Source organism: Chenopodium quinoa, unplaced genomic scaffold (genome assembly GCF_001683475.1).
Source record: "Chenopodium quinoa cultivar QQ74 unplaced genomic scaffold, ASM168347v1, whole genome shotgun sequence".
Lineage (NCBI taxonomy): Eukaryota > Viridiplantae > Streptophyta > Magnoliopsida > Caryophyllales > Amaranthaceae > Chenopodium > Chenopodium quinoa.
In genome coordinates, this window is record NW_018743292.1 from 12,543,499 (window position 1) to 12,563,164 (window position 19,666).

A 19,666-nucleotide genomic window follows, 5' to 3' on the forward strand; every position below is an offset into this window, starting at 1 on the left:
TGTATGAGGATGGAATATATGCAACTTGTTCCAAATTAATATCGTAAACTTCCACATTTTTTCTTCAAAAATTATGAGCCGCCTTGTAATACTATTCTACTAATATTTTTTTAAAATTAGAAGAAAATTTTATCACATGACTAACTATTACCTTGGATCTATAAACTTTTTCATGTATGATGATGATTAACTGAAATTATAAAAATGCTTTAAATGAAAACATGTATGTATACATTGTACTTTCAATTTGCTTTCTTTTTCAATCTACCCCTCTTTCGGTGCACAACCTCATCATTAATTCCCATTTCATAAAGTAACAACCAATGTAATATCTTTAGCCTTAATTTTTTAAAAATAATTTCATTCTAAACCCATAAAATAAAATCAGTTTTTATGTACGAACAAGTTAACAAGAAAGAAGAAGTGGTTAGAAACAAATTAAATAAATTAATTATTTGATTAAAGAGTCAATTAGTTAGGAGAATATCACGACTTGACTTAATTAGATAGATCTACTAACAAACAAAACAAGATAAGACGCATAAATCAAATCAAACAAGACTATCTCCTAGTAATTAGTAGGTGCAATTAACTTAAACATCAATTACTTAATTAATTAAATTTATTAAAAAGAATCTATATGTAACAGTGCATGGAAGGGATTTATAAAAGCTTATTTCCCCAAGACTCGAGGAGGGATCTCAAAACCTTTTTTAAGTATGATCAGTCAAAAAAAAAGTAAAAAAAAATTAATAATAATAATAAAATTAAATGGTCCAAAAATAAAATGAAAATAAAAATTCTCCACAAAACCCTAGCAAAAACAACATATAATTTCTCACCCTCGAAAAATTCTAGATTCTTCGCATATAACATAGCACACATATATAACATATGATTAAGAATTTAAGAAATAGACATAACACATACCTTAAGATGAAATTTATATGTATCACCAAGATATATGTTGATAACTTTGATGGGATGAATAATTTTCCTTTATTCGAGCGTGCTCTCGTCAACAGGTGAAGCTACCACATGATCTAATCTTTCTCGGACAGCGAAAACGGAACAGAAAGAAAACAAGGAGAATAGAGAAAAAATTAAAGAGAGAAAGAGGAGAAAGGAAGGAGAGAAAGTTCAGATCATGCTGGCAGCTTCAACTGCTACTAAGGCACGAAGACGGAAAAACGAACAAACTTTTTTTTTTTTTTTTTTTTGGTTGTGTTTTTCTCTCGAATTTTTTTTTGTTGGTGTTGTTCAACAACTAAAATGATGAGAATGAGAGAAGATGTGAGGAATACGGAAAATGAGAGGAAAATAGAGTGTATATATATATAAGGGAACTGTAGAAAGGATAGGGAGGGTTCAGGGGTATATGTGGTCATTTTGTTATTTTAATTTATTTTTTCCAGGGGTTATATATATTTTTATTTGTCTTTTTCTACTTGTATTTGGCATATATTAATTCTTTTTTTGTGGAAACGTTCTTTAAAATTAAATAAATAAAGACAAATGTCGTGTTTGGGGAAAAGATGAAAGGTGAAGCTGATTGTGTTAGCTGATTTTAACTAGCTGATTTTATTAATTGATTTGACTAATTTATTTTATTAGCTTATTGTAGAAAAATGTTTGGTAAATAGCTGATTGTTTAAAACTGATTGATTATGTGAAATAACCAATAAGCTAATTGTGGGGTAGGTATTTCATATAGGATTTTTAATTTAATGGGGGTATAAGTGTCATTTCACCATAAGAATTGAATAAGCTAATTGAAAAAGTTCCTAAAAGAAGCTTTTTGAAAAAGAGCTTATTTAGTGGAATAAACTCTTTAAATAAGCTTCCCACCAAACACCTTGAATTAGCTTATTTAATAGTCAATAAGCTAATGTTGGTCAAATAAGCTAATTTTGCTCAAAAAAGCTAATTACCAAACACAGCCAAAGGCCTTGTTTGGTAAATAGCTTTTTGAAAAACTTTTACCTTATTGAACACTATTAGAGGTTTGACTATTTTAAAAAGCTAATTTTGGTGTTTGGTAAATAGCTTATTAAAAGAGTATTTTGGGGTCAAAAAGTTTTTTTATAAAAGCTTTTTGTAATTAGCTTATTAAATAATTAGCTTTTTTAGTATTAAATACACTGGAACAGCTAATAATAAACAGTTATTTACCAAACACTTTTACACAATCAGCCATTTACAACCAGCTAGTCAAATTATCTAATATAATCAGCTAGTTAAACTACTTAATATAATTAGTTATATCAACCAACTAACAGCTAATTACCAAACAGGGCCAAAATATAACAGACAGTTAGACCATTTCAAGTTGATTTGGCAATGGCTTATTAATTTAATATGTATACTCCCTCCATTCCTTTTTATAGTTCCCATTTATAATTTTGACATTATTCATAATGTGAGAGAATCTTCTAAATTACTCTTAATATATAAGACATAACATAGTCATGTTGGGCATTATCTGATTCGTCTTGATGAATATATTATTAATATTCAATTGTTATATTGGGAGTATATAGTTTAAGTGATTATAGTATAAATTTATAATTAAGTTTTTGAAAACATTTTTTTTAAGGCGTGATTTAATTTTACAATTAATAAAATTAATGTAAAAGTTAAAGGTCGAATAAGAACTAGATCTTCGAATTTTCTTGCTAGTTGGAATGCAAGGTTTTTAACAATTAGATCTCACTTAATCAATTTAATCTATCTATTCAATTTTTGAAGAATTTTTATCACAATTAAATTGATTGTCTCCTTCTTAGTCTATTGTTGGGAGGGGGGCTTGCATTATATACCCTAAGGTCCTAACTCCTAATCTAATGTTATAATGTTTGTAAACCAAACATCAAACAGGGGCTACATTGCAAGGACCATGTGTAGTCAAATTAAACTAAAACTAAACATTTTAATGTATGAATTTTAAGGTGTAAGTGTATTATAACGAAGTTTTTGGTCACTAAAGGGGATCAAGTCATTAAATTCTATTCAAAATTTCTAACAAACAAATAAAACTGAAATGTTACACTTTAACCGTAGCGACAAATATTCAACCTAGCAGTTTTCATAATTTGATAAATATTTTCATTTCATATTTTCATGTATATAAAGCTTTTGAACATTTTCTTTTTCATAACTTTATAAATCAAGCTCATGTCTTTCAATACGACATATTATTTAAATCACGTAGTAAATCAAATGTAAAATTCATCTATGAATACACAAAATTATGAATGAGCCAATAAGGTCAAAAAAAATTTTGTTCGTGAGATGTTTATCAACCCAAAGTAAGATCAAATGCATGATTTAATACTCATGGTTTATAAAAACTAGTGGTTACGATTATAATGTATTAACATAATTGTAATCAAACCATGGTGACCTCTACGAGGTGAATATCTCGCTCGTATGGCTTTGGCTAAAACACAAAGAAAATTGTATAATCTTAGTTGGTGTCTCATTTACTTTATATATACTTCGTATATCAATAAATTTATGTTGCCATTAATGTGTCTAAGCAACTTTCCATTTTGTTGATCTTCAATTTCAACAAAACTTCCATTATTTCTCAAATAATGGTTTGTGAAGAAATTAGGCTAATTAGTGATTAATTTCTCAAATAATGGTTTGTGAAGAAATTAGGCTAATTAGTGATTAAGAATTTAGCGTCGACAAATTATTGTTGGCTAGCGTGAAAGCCCAAAAATAATTAGTCCATATTAGAATACATCTCTTGTTAGATTTGTTTTGAAATGTAATTGAAAAACTACACTTTAAACTCATTTAACAATAATTACTCTTTATTTAAAGATATAGATCACAAAATCAGATAATTGGTATAAAAACGAATGAGGTATATTTCTTATCAATAATAAAATAAATAGAGAGGGCGGGTGAAAGAGAAGAAGGTCAACCTCATAGGCATCACGTATATGCATGCATTCACTCTATGCCTAAGCTTATGGTGGAAGCCTTGTGATGGATTTTATATTCCATCTTATCTTCTCACGCTACCTGACATTTAATATCATATATTAATGGACCGACTCAACCAAAAACCTAAACTTATGTTTGAAATCTCGGAATTGGTTTTACTTCGTATATACTATCAAAACAGATATAAACTTAGAAACTTTCTACCAATTCTACGTTTACATTTATTGCCTATACAACAAGAGTCGATCCAGGTGTACCATACGCACACAAAGCAACGAACCGATACACACATCCAGTAAGGCAGCAATGATATTTACCAGAAAGTCCCGTGACCTAGGTATGAAGACATTGGGAAGAATAATAAATTAAGGCATTAATTGAGGAGTTGAAAGCAAAGGAGTTTAGAAAAAGAGTAAAGCAAAGCAAAGCAAGAACAAAGACATAAACATAGACATAGACATAGACGTAGACATAGACATAGGAAGAGTAGACGAGAGTGGTCCCAAAGTTAGGAGAGAAAGAAATTAAAAGAGGCGTAGCAAATAGCAATTGCAAATTCAATATAATCACGCTCACTTCCATCAGGCCACCACATGCAAACACTCACTCACTAGTATAACAATAACAATAACTATTAAGTATTAACTAGTCTTATTTTCTTAGCTTTTTTTGTTTTTAATTTCATCTCCTTTTATTACTACTCTTTCTCTAATGCAGCTGTGATTTCTCTGTATAGTTAGCATCAACCTTGATCCCAAAATGGTGCAGGTCATAATGGGGACCATTTTCACTGCCAACAAAAAAAAAATGGTTTTTATTTACTCGCTATGTTACAAGATAAATACACCACTTTGACTTGTATATTTGTCGATCCATAAGTTGATATGCTGAATATATACATTAAGATGAATTAAGAGTTTCTGTTACATATAATTGTAAAAGATTATAGTCAAAATAAGGTAATAATGAAAAATATTTTAATTAATTATTGATTAATCTACTATTTTTATTTATTTATTTATATTTTGCATGGTTTAGCTAGTAGTAGCTAATTAGGTTTTGCATATAAGGTTCACATAAAAAGAACCCAAAAGCAGAAAACAGCATCTCAACCTATCAAAATCATACCACTGCCTTAATTATTATTGTTATTAATTAGGTGGTCACTATACTTATACTCCTTTCAATTAAAGTGATTCCATCTATTGCTGAAATAAGAAATGTAAACAAGAAACAAGATATATATGTGTAATGGCATGAAATTGGGTTATGGTTGTGTTCTTTAGCTTGTAACTCGTCTAACTCATTAATTGTTCAATATAATTATGTTGCTCCTACAGTCCTACCATATGTAATGACCTAGGTTGTCGATAAGAGTTTATGCCCTGGTAGCTCAGGCTTGTATGCATGCTTTTATATGAATCTATGTGTTATTTCTGACATGTGAGGTACACAAAGTGTTTATATTACTTTCTAGCATGTGTCTTGTACGTACATGTGATAACGCATGAACTGAAGTAAGGTGTAAAGTTGATTAAAAACGGGTTCTCTTTCCTTAAAATAAAAAAGGTTAATTAAGTTTTAATGAGTTCGTATAAGTTTTAATCATGTTTATTCTAGTAAGTTTTAATATTGTCCGATCCAATAAGTTTACTCTTTAATTTAATAATTAATTAATTCTAATAACTCCAATAAGATTTAATCATGGGTATATAAGCTCAATTAAGGTCGCTTCAAATAGATTACAACTTTAATTTACAAGTTAAGATAATGCACCTTTATAACTTTCTTGTTTTGATAATCATATGTATACTTAGGTAATAATAAGATATAAAGTTTTGTCAAAAAAAAAAAAAAAAAAAAAAAAATAAGTTGGTACGAAACTCTTTAATCCAATTACTAGACTACATACTAACACTTATTGATTCTTCATATTTGATTTATTACATCTCTATGCATCACATCTTTTCTCAAAGTTCATCCCTTAGCTCATTCAAGATGTAGCCTTGTACATAAATTAATGTGACATACATCATTTACGCACTAGCTAGATGCATCAAACACAAAGTAAAGAGCAAAGTAGATTAGAGGTGTGTTCTGCTATGATCTTCACTAAATAAGATTTGAAGTCCAATTATTCAGATGATTTAAGGTCCAATCATGCATTTCCAATAAGTTCGATCATGGACAATGAATTTACACTCGTAAGTACGTAGTTTACTTTCTTGCAATCGATGTCAATGAATTTTAATTAGGTTAAATGATTTTTAATTCAGGTGAAGAAAACGGACCCTTACAAATTACATAATACTTGTTAGATAATCACATGTATACATAAGTAAATTAAAGTTGGTACTAAATTTAAACTCTATGGTCCAAGGTCCAAATACTACTACTACAAAACACTCATTGACTCTTTAAATTTGATTCACATATTCTATGTGTCATACGAAGTATCTTTTATCAAATTTCATCCCTTAGCTCATTCCAATATACCATATAGCCTTGTACATAAATGACATACATCATATACTCACTTGATACTTCAAACACAAAGTAAAGTGCTCAAAATGTCATAATCGATTGGGACAACCAATTGTAACTAATTTAATTAATTAAAAGAGAAGAAGAGTGTTTATAGTGTTTAGTGATAGCAACATGTCTTTAAGTTTGTTTTTTATGGGGTGAAGGTAATAGGTCCATTAGCAAAATGACACGTGTCATATAGTTTTGCAGGCCTATTGGTACCAGTTTGTAAATTCATTTATGCATAGAAAGCAACTAAAGGATTGAAGACATTACCACGGATTAGGTAACATTTGCAACATTAGCCTGTAAAGGTGTTACTTCTGACTTTGGCATTAAGAAAATGATGTTATATTTATTTATACATTTTCAATTATATTTACAGTTATATACTTCTATTTCCTTGAGAGTTGTTACTTTGATATTGACCTCCATTTTAAAATATTTTTTTCTCAATTTAATTTTGGTTTTTTGATCAACCTTTCATTTACTGGTTGGCTTTTTTTGTTTGGTTTGATCCCATTATATATTAACTTTATTATTTTTCTCTTTTTTAAGGGATTGTGATTTGTGAACTTTATTAATTTGCTTATGTTTGTGTGATAATTTTTTAAGCATATAATAAAGTTATCTACATTTATAGGCTTTTAGCCTTAGGGGTAGCTTTCTTGTAAAATGCATTCACTATGTTTCATGTAAAGTTCTATTTGAATCAACTCTAATTTAATGAGATTCTTTACAAAAAATAATAATAATAATAATAATGTGATTTACTTTATTTTACAAATATTAATTTCTTTGCCAAATGAGGTTCCTTTAAATTAAGCCATAAAAACAGTGGTTTCTCATATTATTATGGTCAATTGGTAGTTTTCAACTCTTTTAAGAAGGTGGAGGGAAGTTTCACCATGATTGCATAAAGCAAGCTAAGTGACAGAATATGATCAATGTATTTGTAGGTTTATGGGTGTAATATATGGTGAGCTTCCAATTTAAAAAAGTTTCACTGATTTTTTTTTTAAATAAAACTAACAAAGCATATTTTTATATCTTTAAGGTATTCACGAAGTATCTTTGCTTCAAATTAATATCCAAAAAGAACTCCTAAACAACATTAAATTAAATAACCCTAATTGTATTATTTTCACTCTACTATATTCACTTTCTCTCAACAAATACGTGTTGCTATTTAGGCTATCTTAGAGTCTCCTTATATTTTCATTTAGTTTAAGAAAAATAGCTTCAAACATGTTAAGATTGTTCATAAGAAGTATAAGTTATATACATAAATAATAAGTTCTGATAAGTAAATTTAAAGTTGATAATGGCTAAAGTGTTGATAAGTTCGGGATCAAAAGAGTTATTCGAGTTCAGTCCTCCCCTATTATGAGCACAAATTTGTAATACTTCGTAATTGATATATGATAAAAAGAATGCATCACATCTTTACAAAATATGAAGTAATATTTTAACTACTTCAAATGCATAACAACCGGCCATAACACAAATTTGCTTAATACCCCTTAAAGCTACATTATTTTCCAACAAGTTAGAAATAAATGGAGAGTCCAAACAATAACGCAATTCTTTTGTTAAAAAAGAAAAAAAAAAAAAAAAAAAAGGGAAATTTTAATTTAAAAATAAAAATCACCATACTTTTACGATTACGAATTTTCATTTTGAGACTCTAAACATGGGATACTATTCATACAAAGATCCTTCCTAGTAGGAAAGTCACTCCCTAAGATCATGCATTAAACTTTACATTCTTTGATCAACCTTTTTTTTTTTTTTTTTTAAACATTTGATTAAAGAAACTTTATCATCATTTGTTTATAGAAGTGTTATTAGTTAAAAAAAAAAAAAAAGTAAGATACTAACCACTAACTAGCATGATATGCAAATACCAATTGTTGTAATAGGAATATATAGATATTGCCCACATGTAAGTGTTCCATTTTTAGCATTCGAATATGACGCTTTGCATTTACAATTAGACGCAAGTCACGCAACCCAAGTTGCACTTGACTGATTTTTATTTTAGTTTTTTCAAGATAAAAAATCAAATCACAAAAGCTCATTGTCAACTCGATGCTCAATGCGGACAAAGTTTGGCTCTAAGCCTCTAAAGCACATGAACCTAGACAATTTATCTTAGGCAAAACCTTTTACTTCCTTATAAGTTTTTCTATTATCTATTTATTTATTTATTTTCTTTCGTGGCTTATGAAATACGAAGTATTTTACAAGAATAATGTACAATGTACAGTCTTTCAACAAAAAAAAAATGTACAATGGTACAGTCTTTCAACAAAAAGAAAAATTTACAATGGACAATTGTACACCAAACAGGGCAAACACGTCTAATCCCATCAAAATTATCCTTTCATATTGAGAGGGATCAATTTTGAGATTCACATATTCTTGTTACGTGGCAAGTCACATCGTGGGGCCAACTATTATACGGGTCACTTTGTTAGTGTTATAGGAGTTGCTTGATCAGTGTAACAGAGGTTAGTCGGTCTAGTTATAAAGTTACTTTGTTTTTTTATTATTAGTTACACGGTGTTGTCAGTCGCACCCAAGACGGACTATTTAAGATTATAATTTTATAATAAGTTTATTTATAATGTGGATTTATTTCTTTTACCCCGTATAAAGTTAGATTGGGAGTGAATAAAATATAGCTTATGACAAGCATGTGTCGTAATGCAAGGCAAATGTCTAAACTTACACAAAAAAAACTACTCCGTAGGTAACGAGTACATTGCAGTAGATATCATGATTTGCAATACAATTGAAGTGGTCCCTTTTATTGAATTTAGTTTGTTAAATTACTTCAGATTTTTCATAGTTAAAATTTGATAACAAATACAAGTCTGTCTAAATTTTAGAGATTATGAATTCTCTAGGCAAATATCACATGTAATCGTGCATAGCGTTAAGTCGAATGATATCCTCGAATTACTTAACCAAAGAAAAGCATTACATCAATCTTTAGTTTAGCATTATTGGTTGAATACTAGGATTAAAATTTGCAGAACATAGACTTAACTAATACTCTGGTTCAAGCCCATTCTTCTTGGAGATAGAGTAATGGATTGCATTTCTCAATCCTAAACATTGATCAAGTCATTCAAGTGAGATAAAACACTAATTACATACAACACTGCCTAGTCCGCCTCCTTATCTCCCAAAACTCATGACCAATATTGAGTGTTTATGTTTCTATAATTGCCTCCGTAATGTTACAACAATCCCAAAACGGCCCTACATAACCCCAATATACAGCATAAATCCGAAGTTCAATATAGAATAAAGCTGAGGCCTAAGAGCATGTATATGCTCCCACTAGAAGACTAGTAACTGGTTCGTCATTTAAAGCAACAAGCAAACCATGAAACTTCCCCTCTTCAAGCATAAGGGACATCAATGACTAAATTACTTGGGTTTTGGTGAGGCCATCTGAAGACGGTCTCACAATAATGGCACAGCCAACAAAGTTATTCTGGAAGCCAGGTCTTTTGGTCAGCAGCAAGTTATTCGTTGCTGAAAATTCAGCTTCTGCTTCATCAATATAGTCCTGAATCCTGATACTGAATGCAGCTTCTCAGGCCGGTGGTCATTCCAAATACTCTGAACTTGACTGCCTCCCCCTCAAACCATCACTATACAAGATAATGATCAGGAGCTGTCGACGGACAACCCAAGCAACATTATACAAGATAACTATGGATAATTAACAAACATTCAGCGGACTAATTAGAATTTAAAAAAATGGTAGGAATTCAAACTAAAATTTTAACTTTTTTTTACGGAAAGATACGGGGGGATCCCCCTATCACAGGAGGGGGGATGAGGAGTCAAACCTAGGTCACTCCTGGGGGAGATGGAGGAATAACCATCCCTGCACTTCTCACTCCTCAACTAAAATGGTATTTGTATACAGGAAAAGGCAGCACAAAATTCTAGTCTGCATAAAAGTCGTAGAACATAGATCATATGCAGATATTATGTCACAACCTCACCCTGATGGATGCTGGAATGCGCAGCTAATCGAAGTACCAAGATTGCACAACAGAGTAATTTGATGATTTCCACAAGTACGACACTTAGCTTCCTGTACACTGACCTATTATCTGATATTATGTTACCAGATCAATCACCAGCATTGACCTGAAAGTCCATCTAATGCACACCCAACAATCATCAAGACTATTTCACACCAGCAACACACTGATCAAAAGCGCCTTTCAGTAGGAAGAAGTCTCGTCAAACAACATCCCAAGGACACTCCTATAGTCCTCCTGAAACCTAGAAAACCCCTTGCAATTAGAAACATAGTGTCAGTAATGTGGGTTAACATTACAACTTCATCTAGCAGTTGAACTCAAAAAGGAGCAGAACATACAAATCAAAACTCAAACCTGAAACAAGAGCAGTATATTCTCCAAATTAGCACAGAGATTTAATTCCTCGAAGTTTGTGAGCAGTTTACAAGCACCTACATAAAATGTTGTCAAGCACTTTCTTCCTTTTCCAGAAAGAAAGTTGAGGAGTAGGCACAAGCACTTGGTGCACAAGTGCTTAGCTGCTTATAAATATCAGAGCCACTCAAATAAGGCCTCTTTGGCCCCTGTACATTTCCTATAAATAGGGTCTTGTGTGGAGGCCAAAGTTGCACAAGTTAGTATTCAGCGGTGATGAACATACTGAAGCATCAGCGGTTCTTAACCCCTCAGTGTTAGCCAGAACAACGCAATTCATGTGAGGAATAATTAAAATTTTAATGGCAAATGAATTGATCGAATGAATGAATTTCTGTTAGAGAAGTAAATTACTTTGGTTTCTGAAGTCTCTGAAAGACACTGGCATATGAAGATTTTCTTTCTTTCACCTTTTCTAGAAGGTAGGAAGATGGATCCTATAGGTGTTTTTAATCATCTTTCTAGTATTGGATTTGTTTGTAAAATTTAACCTTGCTAATTAAAATTTTCATTTATTGTCAAAAAAAAAAAAAAAAAAAAAAAAAAAAGGTACCACTCAAACAAGAATAAGAATAAAAATTACTCAAACAAACTGCACGAATAAGAGATTAAATAAAGAACAAGTACTTGAGGTGGATGCAGATGATCTCAGTGAATAAAAGCTTGACAGTCAAAAACCTCCATGGTTTAATTCATCAAAAGTAAGGAGCAAGAGGTAGAAAAAGAACATAACATAAGCCATATGACAGTATCATGAAGCTCTTACTTGGGACTGGAGAATGTAGGGAAAAGCAGAATGGGCTCAGGGATAGATTTCATTCTTAATCTCTGTATGAATTTATACAACATTTTAATATTATAAAACAATTCCAATATTTTGTAACATCAGCCAATGTTTGAAAGATATACAGACCTCTATCTTGCTGCAAGTTGTTGCTAACATGTACTTAAAAGGAGCTCTTCTCCACTACTATACAATCTTCAACATTGCATTCTGAATTTAAATCTGAGGCAGACTCTGAATCAGCAACTTCTCAATAGGCAAAAGTGAGTATTTGACCTCCGTTGTTTTAGGATCCTATCAGAATCATCCATCAGCTCTATGTATCTCTTTCTCACGGTAAACAAGGGATGCCTCTCTATAGCAGCCTCATCTTCATAAGCCTCTTTCAGGATTGCTGTGCAGGTATGGGCCTTCATGGAAAGGTAAAACATATGTGGGTGTCGCTCAAATGCCTTGTGAAACTTTTGTGGCAAGCTCAGAAACTTTTTAAGACACAGAAGTTTTTTCCTTGGAGCAGCATTTTCTACAAAGAGGCAGAGTAATTCATGCAAAACACCTACAACTCTCTTTTCTGCTATATCACTATCTGGACTCAAATGTGAAAAGTCCTCGTATGGAGACACATAAGGTAGCTTCTGAAACTCATCTAACCAAGCCGAAATCTTTCTCTTCAATCTCAAACCTCTAGAGGGAAAAAGCGGGAATGGTATGGGTTCCATCCATCCCCCGTTGCTCAGCCCTCTCTGTACAGCATTTTTCTGCAAAATGGACATCATCTTTTCTTCACCCTCTACAGCTAATCCTCTATCCCCATTTTCCATTTCCACAAACCTAAAAGAACTATCAAGATTTATATCAGGATTTTTCAGAAAATTATCAGGCAGACCTAAATACCACTGAACTCCTTGAATTATCCTCAATGGCAACCTCTGCTCTCTAGTCATTAGTATCAACTTCTTCAGCCTAAGTTGCAAATCCGATTTATAATCTTCATAAATCGCCTTCTCTTCCACGTCAATCTCCATTGCTTTTGGGGTCAATCTAAACCATGGCAAATTGTATTGAGGCCCCACGAACTCTTCAAACACAGATGGATACCGCCTCAAAAACTTCGCAACTTTGATGGGCACATCCAATACTAAACCCCTTTTAGATACATCTGAGATTGGAATGCAGCCACTAGGAGCTTGGGCAATGCTATTTTTAAGAGATATCAATGGCTTCAATTCTGGGCTTCTGTAAATTGTTTCAATTGAGTCATAGCTGCGATTCTTTTTCCATTTCATATACACATTTACATAACTCAACTTTCGGATGCAACAATATGATAGTGGATCCTTGTCAAGAGAGAAAAGGACAATTTCCTTAGCATGGCAGAAGAGTTTCTTTGAAGTTTTTGTTGTGGACCAACATATGGAGAGCATGAATGTCAACTAGGAATAGGAATCAAACAAAGATATTGCCTATTGTCAAAATGCAGATCCCTGAAGAGATAGGAAAACAGAGGAATCTTAGCAAAGAGGACCTTCTACTAAGTACTTATTATGAACTATTTACAAAGAGCATGAAAGTAACCCAAAGTCCCGAGTCTCACTATACATCAAATAGAAGTTACTTCCTCCATTCTAAATTAGTTGACACATATTCTTTTTTGGGAAGTTTCTTTTCAGTTGACTCGTTTCCTTTTTAGGAACGTGTTTTGTGGTAAAAATTCAGATTTACCCTGAATCCTCCCCCATCCCAGGCCATAGCAACCCCCTCTCTCTCTCCTCTCTCTAACCTAACCCCTTCTCTCTCCTATTTTACAACTATGACATCCCATTTTCTCTCTCCTCCCTCATAGCCACCCTCACCCCATATTCTCCTCCTTCGCGTTCTCTGTTATCCCCCCCTCCCCGATTCCAATTTATATGACACATTTCTTTTTGGGAGTGTGTTACTATTTTAAAGTAGTATTGGGAGGAGTTCACCTTGAAAAATTAAAATAATTCAGCAATATAACAGATAAAAACACCGAGATTCTTTATAAACAATAAGGACATTCAAGCCATAACATGAAGAAGGAACACTTCACACTCATAACTCCGCTCTTTGCCTCAATTTAGAGTGTTTGAAGTTTATATAATTGCAAACCTTTGAAGGGATCAGACAAGTTAGATTTCACATTTTCACAATGTCATTGTAGTTTTTTGCTCCACAATATCCTAACACACCAGGATTCTCTAGGCCAAACAATCCTTCTTTGCACTCATAACCCACCATGAAGCATAATAAAAAATAAAATTAAATAAAATTAAAAAAGGAATAGAATATAAGAAACCGAAGCTAATTGTTATTTATGTTACTCAGACTCAATTAAAGTATCATGTCAGACTTGGCCACAACAGCCCACAAGGTATGCCGTAATTTTAAACAGTGGCGGATCCGGGATTTGATTAATAGGTTGTCCAATCATCGTCCATCGACCGCATAAAATATCAAAAAATAGTCAAAGCTTGTATAATGAAAAAAAAATACATAAAAAAGTTCATTTCATAAATTAATTTGTATAACTTGCACCCTTTCAGCTTCACTTTCCATTTCCACAAGACATTCTAAACATCCAAAGCAATATTGGACATGTAGAGGCCAGAAAGGGCCTCCAAAGTGAAGATTATGCCAGTTTCTCTTTCACCAACGGCTTCAGCAAGCTCACATTAAATTTCCATATTTCGCTGCAAATTTCCTTACTCAAATCTACACCTTGTGTTTTCCATCAGAAGTGTGAACAATGATCTTATGAAACTCCTCTAACAAACCTAAAGAGGGAACTTCAATACAAGAAACTACATGAATAAATGACCCCCTGAAAATCCCTGTGATGAACAAAAAGCATTCATCACAGTTAGGAACCAGACCAAAAGCTTGCTTCTAGATACAAAGATTCAGCAAGAGAAGGTTGGATATGTATTATTTGTACATATAGAAGACAACATTTAGAATCATCCTTGGTAAGAGAAACTTTCCAGAGGAGCTCGAGTTTGATCATCAAACACCCTTGTGCCTAGTATCATGTATTGACACGACCATGATGCATACAAAGATTCATAGTATAACAACTACTGGAATTAACTTATGTAAGTAGCCTTAATAAACTGTAACAATCTCCCTGAATCAGAGGTGGAGGAGAATTGGCACTCAACTCAACCCAAAATCCTTAGAAGCCTCTCCATTTATTCTTTTCTTTTTTATAAAAAAATTCCCTTTTCTTTCAATTTTTGAAGTCTTTTTCCGTCTTTTAAATAAGATTTGTCGCTGGGAAGGATTGAAAAAGGGGTGTGGAAATTTCATTCAACAAACAAGAACACCCTCCCCAGCACCACCACCGAAACCACCCTAAATTGAGTATATACTAACAGTCTGACAATTAAATACACGATTCGCTAGATTGTCAAAATCTAACCTTAGAGACTGCTTCAATGGAGGAGAGAAAGCTCAGAAAGTCAGAAGCCGCTTCAATGGAGAATTTCGTGTACGCTCCACAAACCAAACCCTGCAACACATTAGCAACCAAAATTGACTCAATTATCAAACTAGACTCCAAAAATCATGTTTAATTCTTCGAGTAATTATAACCAATAGTTCAATTATCCAACTTCGAAGAACCCTAAATTGAGTATATAGTGACAATAAATTAATTAAATTAGGTCAATGATTAAAGAAAAAGAAGCATCTAACCTTTGAGACTGCTTCAGTGGAGGAGAGAAAGCCCCTTCAATGGAGGAGAGAGAGATGAAGCCGTGTTCGTCAGTTCGTGTACTGTGTTTTCTGGGAGGAGAGAGAGTGGGGAAGGAGTCAAGGACTTTAGACCACTTTCAATTGTGGACAAAAATAATGCTTGCCAATTTCTCTTTACCCACTTTCTTTCTCAACAAATCAGTTTTGCTCATGAGCAACTTTTTTTCATAATTTCTCTCCCAACAGTGAACAAAAATAATGCTTGCCCACCACTCTCTCTCTCCCTTACTTTTTCAATATCCCACCATTACTTTCTCTCTCCTACACAACACTTCTTTATTTATTAATTTCATTTATATTTAAACAATATTACTCCAAATAAAATAAAACTAGTCTAAATTTGTTTAACTTAATTTTTTTATTTGTGTCATTTTTATCGGTAAAATATGTTGTTAGATTATGTAGATTAGATGAAATAATTTTAACAAAACGCTAACAAATTTCGTAAATGTTTTTATTTATTTTAAAAAACAGTACAGTACTAAAAATCGATTACATTGGAAACGTCATGCATAATTAAACTTGATGAATAAAATAAACAAAACAATAAAAAAATAAATAAAAAAACACCACAGCGTGCGGAAAAGTAGTTAGGCCATATTAGGTCTTGTTTAGTTCAACTTATTTTTATTTATTTCAGAAAAAATAAGTTCAGATCAGATTAGATAAAAAAAAATAAGTTCAGATCAGAACATTGTTTTATGTGCGGTTTATTATCACTAAATATTCTTAATTTCGTAATGAAAAAAATTGTGAAAATTACATATTAATAAACTACACATTATTACGAATCTAACAAGATCTCACTTGATATATTTTTTCCTTATAGATTATCGTATACTTAAGGTCAAAATTTGGTCATATCAGATCAGATCAGACCAGATCAGATCAGATCAGTAAAAATAAGGTGAACCAAACAAGGCCTTAGTTGGCCTTTTTTAAGTCGTGCTAATTTTTTCCTAATTAGTTGGCCCATACTTTAACCAAATATGTTCGACTAAATCACTTTTCAGAGATACATGGTATTTCTGAAATTATACCAAAATATAGCAAAATGCATGTCTATTTATAGAGAATTAAATTTTATGACCGTTGGTAATTTTTTTTTTTAATAAATATATATTTTAGAAATTAAATTACAAACAATATTACCGTTGGCAATAGCTAGAATTTTCCTATTGGTCAGCTTCCTGCACTTGCCACGTAGCGCTCTAGCATTCGTCCATTGACTGACGCACGTCAGTCCACTGTTCACTTGAATTTCTGCCCAAGTCTTGGGCATTTTAACACATGCCCATAGGCAACTAATACTTAGCCCACCATTGTAACCCAATTTTTCACATGTTTGCCCAACAAAATGCCCATGAGCAATAATAATGCCCACCATTATGGGTGCTCTTAGGAGTACCGTGAAAATAGATCTAAATTTTTTATTTTTTTTATTTATTTTTTATTAAAAAAAAAAGGTTGTCTTGGGACCCACAATGACTACATGTGGGTCCACCTCTGATTGTAAAATAGTCAAAGTGTACCACTTTATAAGATATTGCATTATTTTGGTCTGAAATGAAGTACCAAAATGCCATATCAATGTTTGTTAGAGTCTTAAGTCAAATTAACATTGACAGTAAATAGATTCACGATAACAACAAACCAAACTTATTTATTAAACTACAATAAGACTAATATATAAACCCTTTTCTAATTGTAACTAGTTTTAAGCCTTGATGATGCACGGGACCTTCTAACAAAATCTAAAGAAAAACTTCAAAATTCTAAATAAATAAGCCTAGTTATGTCTTTGAAACTAACTGCCCCTTTTCACCCAATCATCGGAAATGAGAAATTGAAATTATTACTGTAGATTGTAGAACCTTTCATAGTGTCACAGGTAGAAAAAATCTGAAGCTCTCAAGAAATCCAAAAAATTATCATTTTTTGACATAGGAAAAATCTGGGATTGAAAGCTTGAAGAAGTTGTTAGTGGTAGAATGAAATATTATAAACTTCACTAATTATAAAATTATCATCCAATAACAACAAATATACAGTATATCAAATATCAAAGACAACAGCATTGCCTTCAAAATTGCGGAGTAGTTAAAATCATAATTTTGGTACTTCAAATTTCATTCGAAGCTTCCTATTTTAAAACAACAGTAGAAATTAGCACCTCTTATTAAACCAGCAAATTGATTAAAAAAAACATTCAACGAACTACATCTTTAAACACCCAATGAAATTAAAAAAAATTGAGCAAATATAATTGAGTAGAATATTGTAAATTCAGCACATAATAAATCATAATGACTGATTGATAATACTAAAAGAAATTGAATTTGAATTCAAAAGAGTCTAGAAATGAAAGAGTATTAAACAACGATTATATACCTAGCGAATGACTGAGTTTGATTACTGAAAAAGTTTGAATATCCGGCGGCAGCGGCAGCGGCGACGACGGCTGGTGGTTGGTTAACAATTTTTTTTTTTTTTTAGAAAACGTTGTAGGTGTCTTATATTGATAATTTGTCCATTAAAACATAGGGAGATACCTGACAAGGGACGTGGTTCTCCCAAACCTATTCTACCCCAAAAGGCGTTAAACGGGCTAAATTATGAGCCGCAACATTACCATCCTGTTTAACATGACACCAAACAACAGAGTTAAAAGAAAAACAAGAAGATATAATCTTATCCAGAATTGCATCAAGGTCAGTGAAGAAGATCGATGCTTTGTTTAAGCGATTGATGAGAACTTGGCTATCCGATTCAATTATAATTTCTGACAAGCCGTAGTGTTTTGCTAGTTTCATAGCCAAGGCAATCGCTTTCCCTTCCGCAATAATTGGAGGCCAATGAGCTCTCACTCTTTTGGCAGCAGCAAATAGGGCGTCCCCCTTCCAGTCTCTAGCAATCACTCCCATTCCTACCCATCCGTCATCACACAAAGAAGCATCACGATTGAGCTTGACAGTACCTTTTGGTGGAGCTTTCCATACTTTGGGGCTGGGGCATGAATTCCTTTTGACCCCTCCGTATATCTTCTTCATGTAAGTGTTGCAATCAGCCGCAAGACGGAGAGTACGATCAACAAAGACGGGATGATAAACTTCCTTGCCATTGAAGATCATCTCGTTTCTCCGATTCCATAGATTCCACATTAAAATCGCACCACTATTCACCTTCTTTGCATCCAACTTGCTCCATGATTCAACTAAATCCAAAAAAGACATACCAGTTGGCCAAATTGATATCTCCACACAATCGCATTCCACCCAAAGATCACGAACCGTGTGACAATCAAACAAAGCATGCTGAACAGTTTCTGGGTAGCCCACACACCATGGCAGTCTGCAACATCCGTCATGTGCCTATACATGAGGTAGGCTCTCACTGGGAGGGTTCCCGTACAGACTCGCCACAGAAAGTGACGGACTTTCGTGGTAACCTCTAGCTTCCAAATCTCCACCCATGCTTTGTGAAACAAATCAAGATTGCAAGATTTGCCTAGCATATAGGCTGACTTCACAATATAGCAACCATCATTCGAGAAATCCCACATTATGGAGTCTTGAACAACATTCGGACATAAGGGGATTGCTAGTATGCTTCGAATGTCTTCCGCATTGAAAATATTTTCGATACGATGAACATCCCATTGGCGAGTGTCATGGTCTATTAGGTCACTTACCCGAGTCACAGCATCCGAACAAAGGGTGGTAATAAACCTGCTCTCACCGTTGTCAACCCAGGGATCATGCCATATGTCCACCGTTGCTCCATTCCCTATCCTCCAAAGCAAACCCTCCTTGAATAGGGCTTTTGAAGACCATATGTTGCGACAAGAGAAACTACCTCCATACCCCAGATTTGCATCAAGGAAGCTCTTACCCGCATAATGTTAGATATTTAGAGTGTTGATGGTTGCACGCTCGCGCACCATGAAGGAGCACCCGCGCAAGTTAGGCGCGGCCGCGCAGAGAGCGCGCCTAAACCGCGTACCTCTCTGGAAGTTGTCAAATTGGAAGGGTGAGGATGGCGTGCCCGCGCTCCTGGTCGCGCCTAAACCGCGCCCCCACTGCCTTTTTGTGGATTCTTGCAGATATTGTAAGGAGCGCCCGCTCCTAGTGTAGGA

General features: G+C 33.1%; 2 protein-coding genes across 4 annotated transcripts; both read right to left on the reverse strand.

The window, feature by feature from the left end:
* Positions 1–10,261: 10,261 nt before the first annotated feature.
* On the reverse strand, positions 10,262–15,615 carry LOC110737099 (protein ROOT PRIMORDIUM DEFECTIVE 1-like). Of its 3 annotated transcripts, none has more exons than XR_002514338.1 (4): positions 15,472–15,615; positions 15,197–15,286; positions 10,911–13,238; positions 10,262–10,797 (listed from the first exon to the last, which is right to left on the reverse strand). XR_002514338.1 is itself a non-coding variant. In XM_021917468.1 (3 exons), the coding sequence occupies exon 3, from the start codon at positions 13,176–13,178 to the stop codon at positions 11,994–11,996; it is 1,185 nt and encodes a 394-aa protein (XP_021773160.1). In that variant the 5' UTR covers positions 13,179–13,238; positions 15,197–15,286; positions 15,472–15,615; the 3' UTR covers positions 10,262–11,993. The 3 variants fall into 3 exon arrangements, 1 of the variants encoding a protein (XP_021773160.1); XR_002514337.1 differs by having other exon boundaries at positions 10,262–10,808; XM_021917468.1 differs by having other exon boundaries at positions 10,262–13,238.
* Positions 15,616–18,110: 2,495 nt separating this feature from the next.
* LOC110735975 lies at positions 18,111–19,093 on the reverse strand. Its single transcript, XM_021916144.1, has 2 exons — positions 18,874–19,093; positions 18,111–18,745 (listed from the first exon to the last, which is right to left on the reverse strand). The coding sequence occupies exons 1-2, from the start codon at positions 19,091–19,093 to the stop codon at positions 18,111–18,113; spliced, it is 855 nt and encodes a 284-aa protein (XP_021771836.1).
* Between the last annotated feature and the right edge of the window lie 573 nt (positions 19,094–19,666).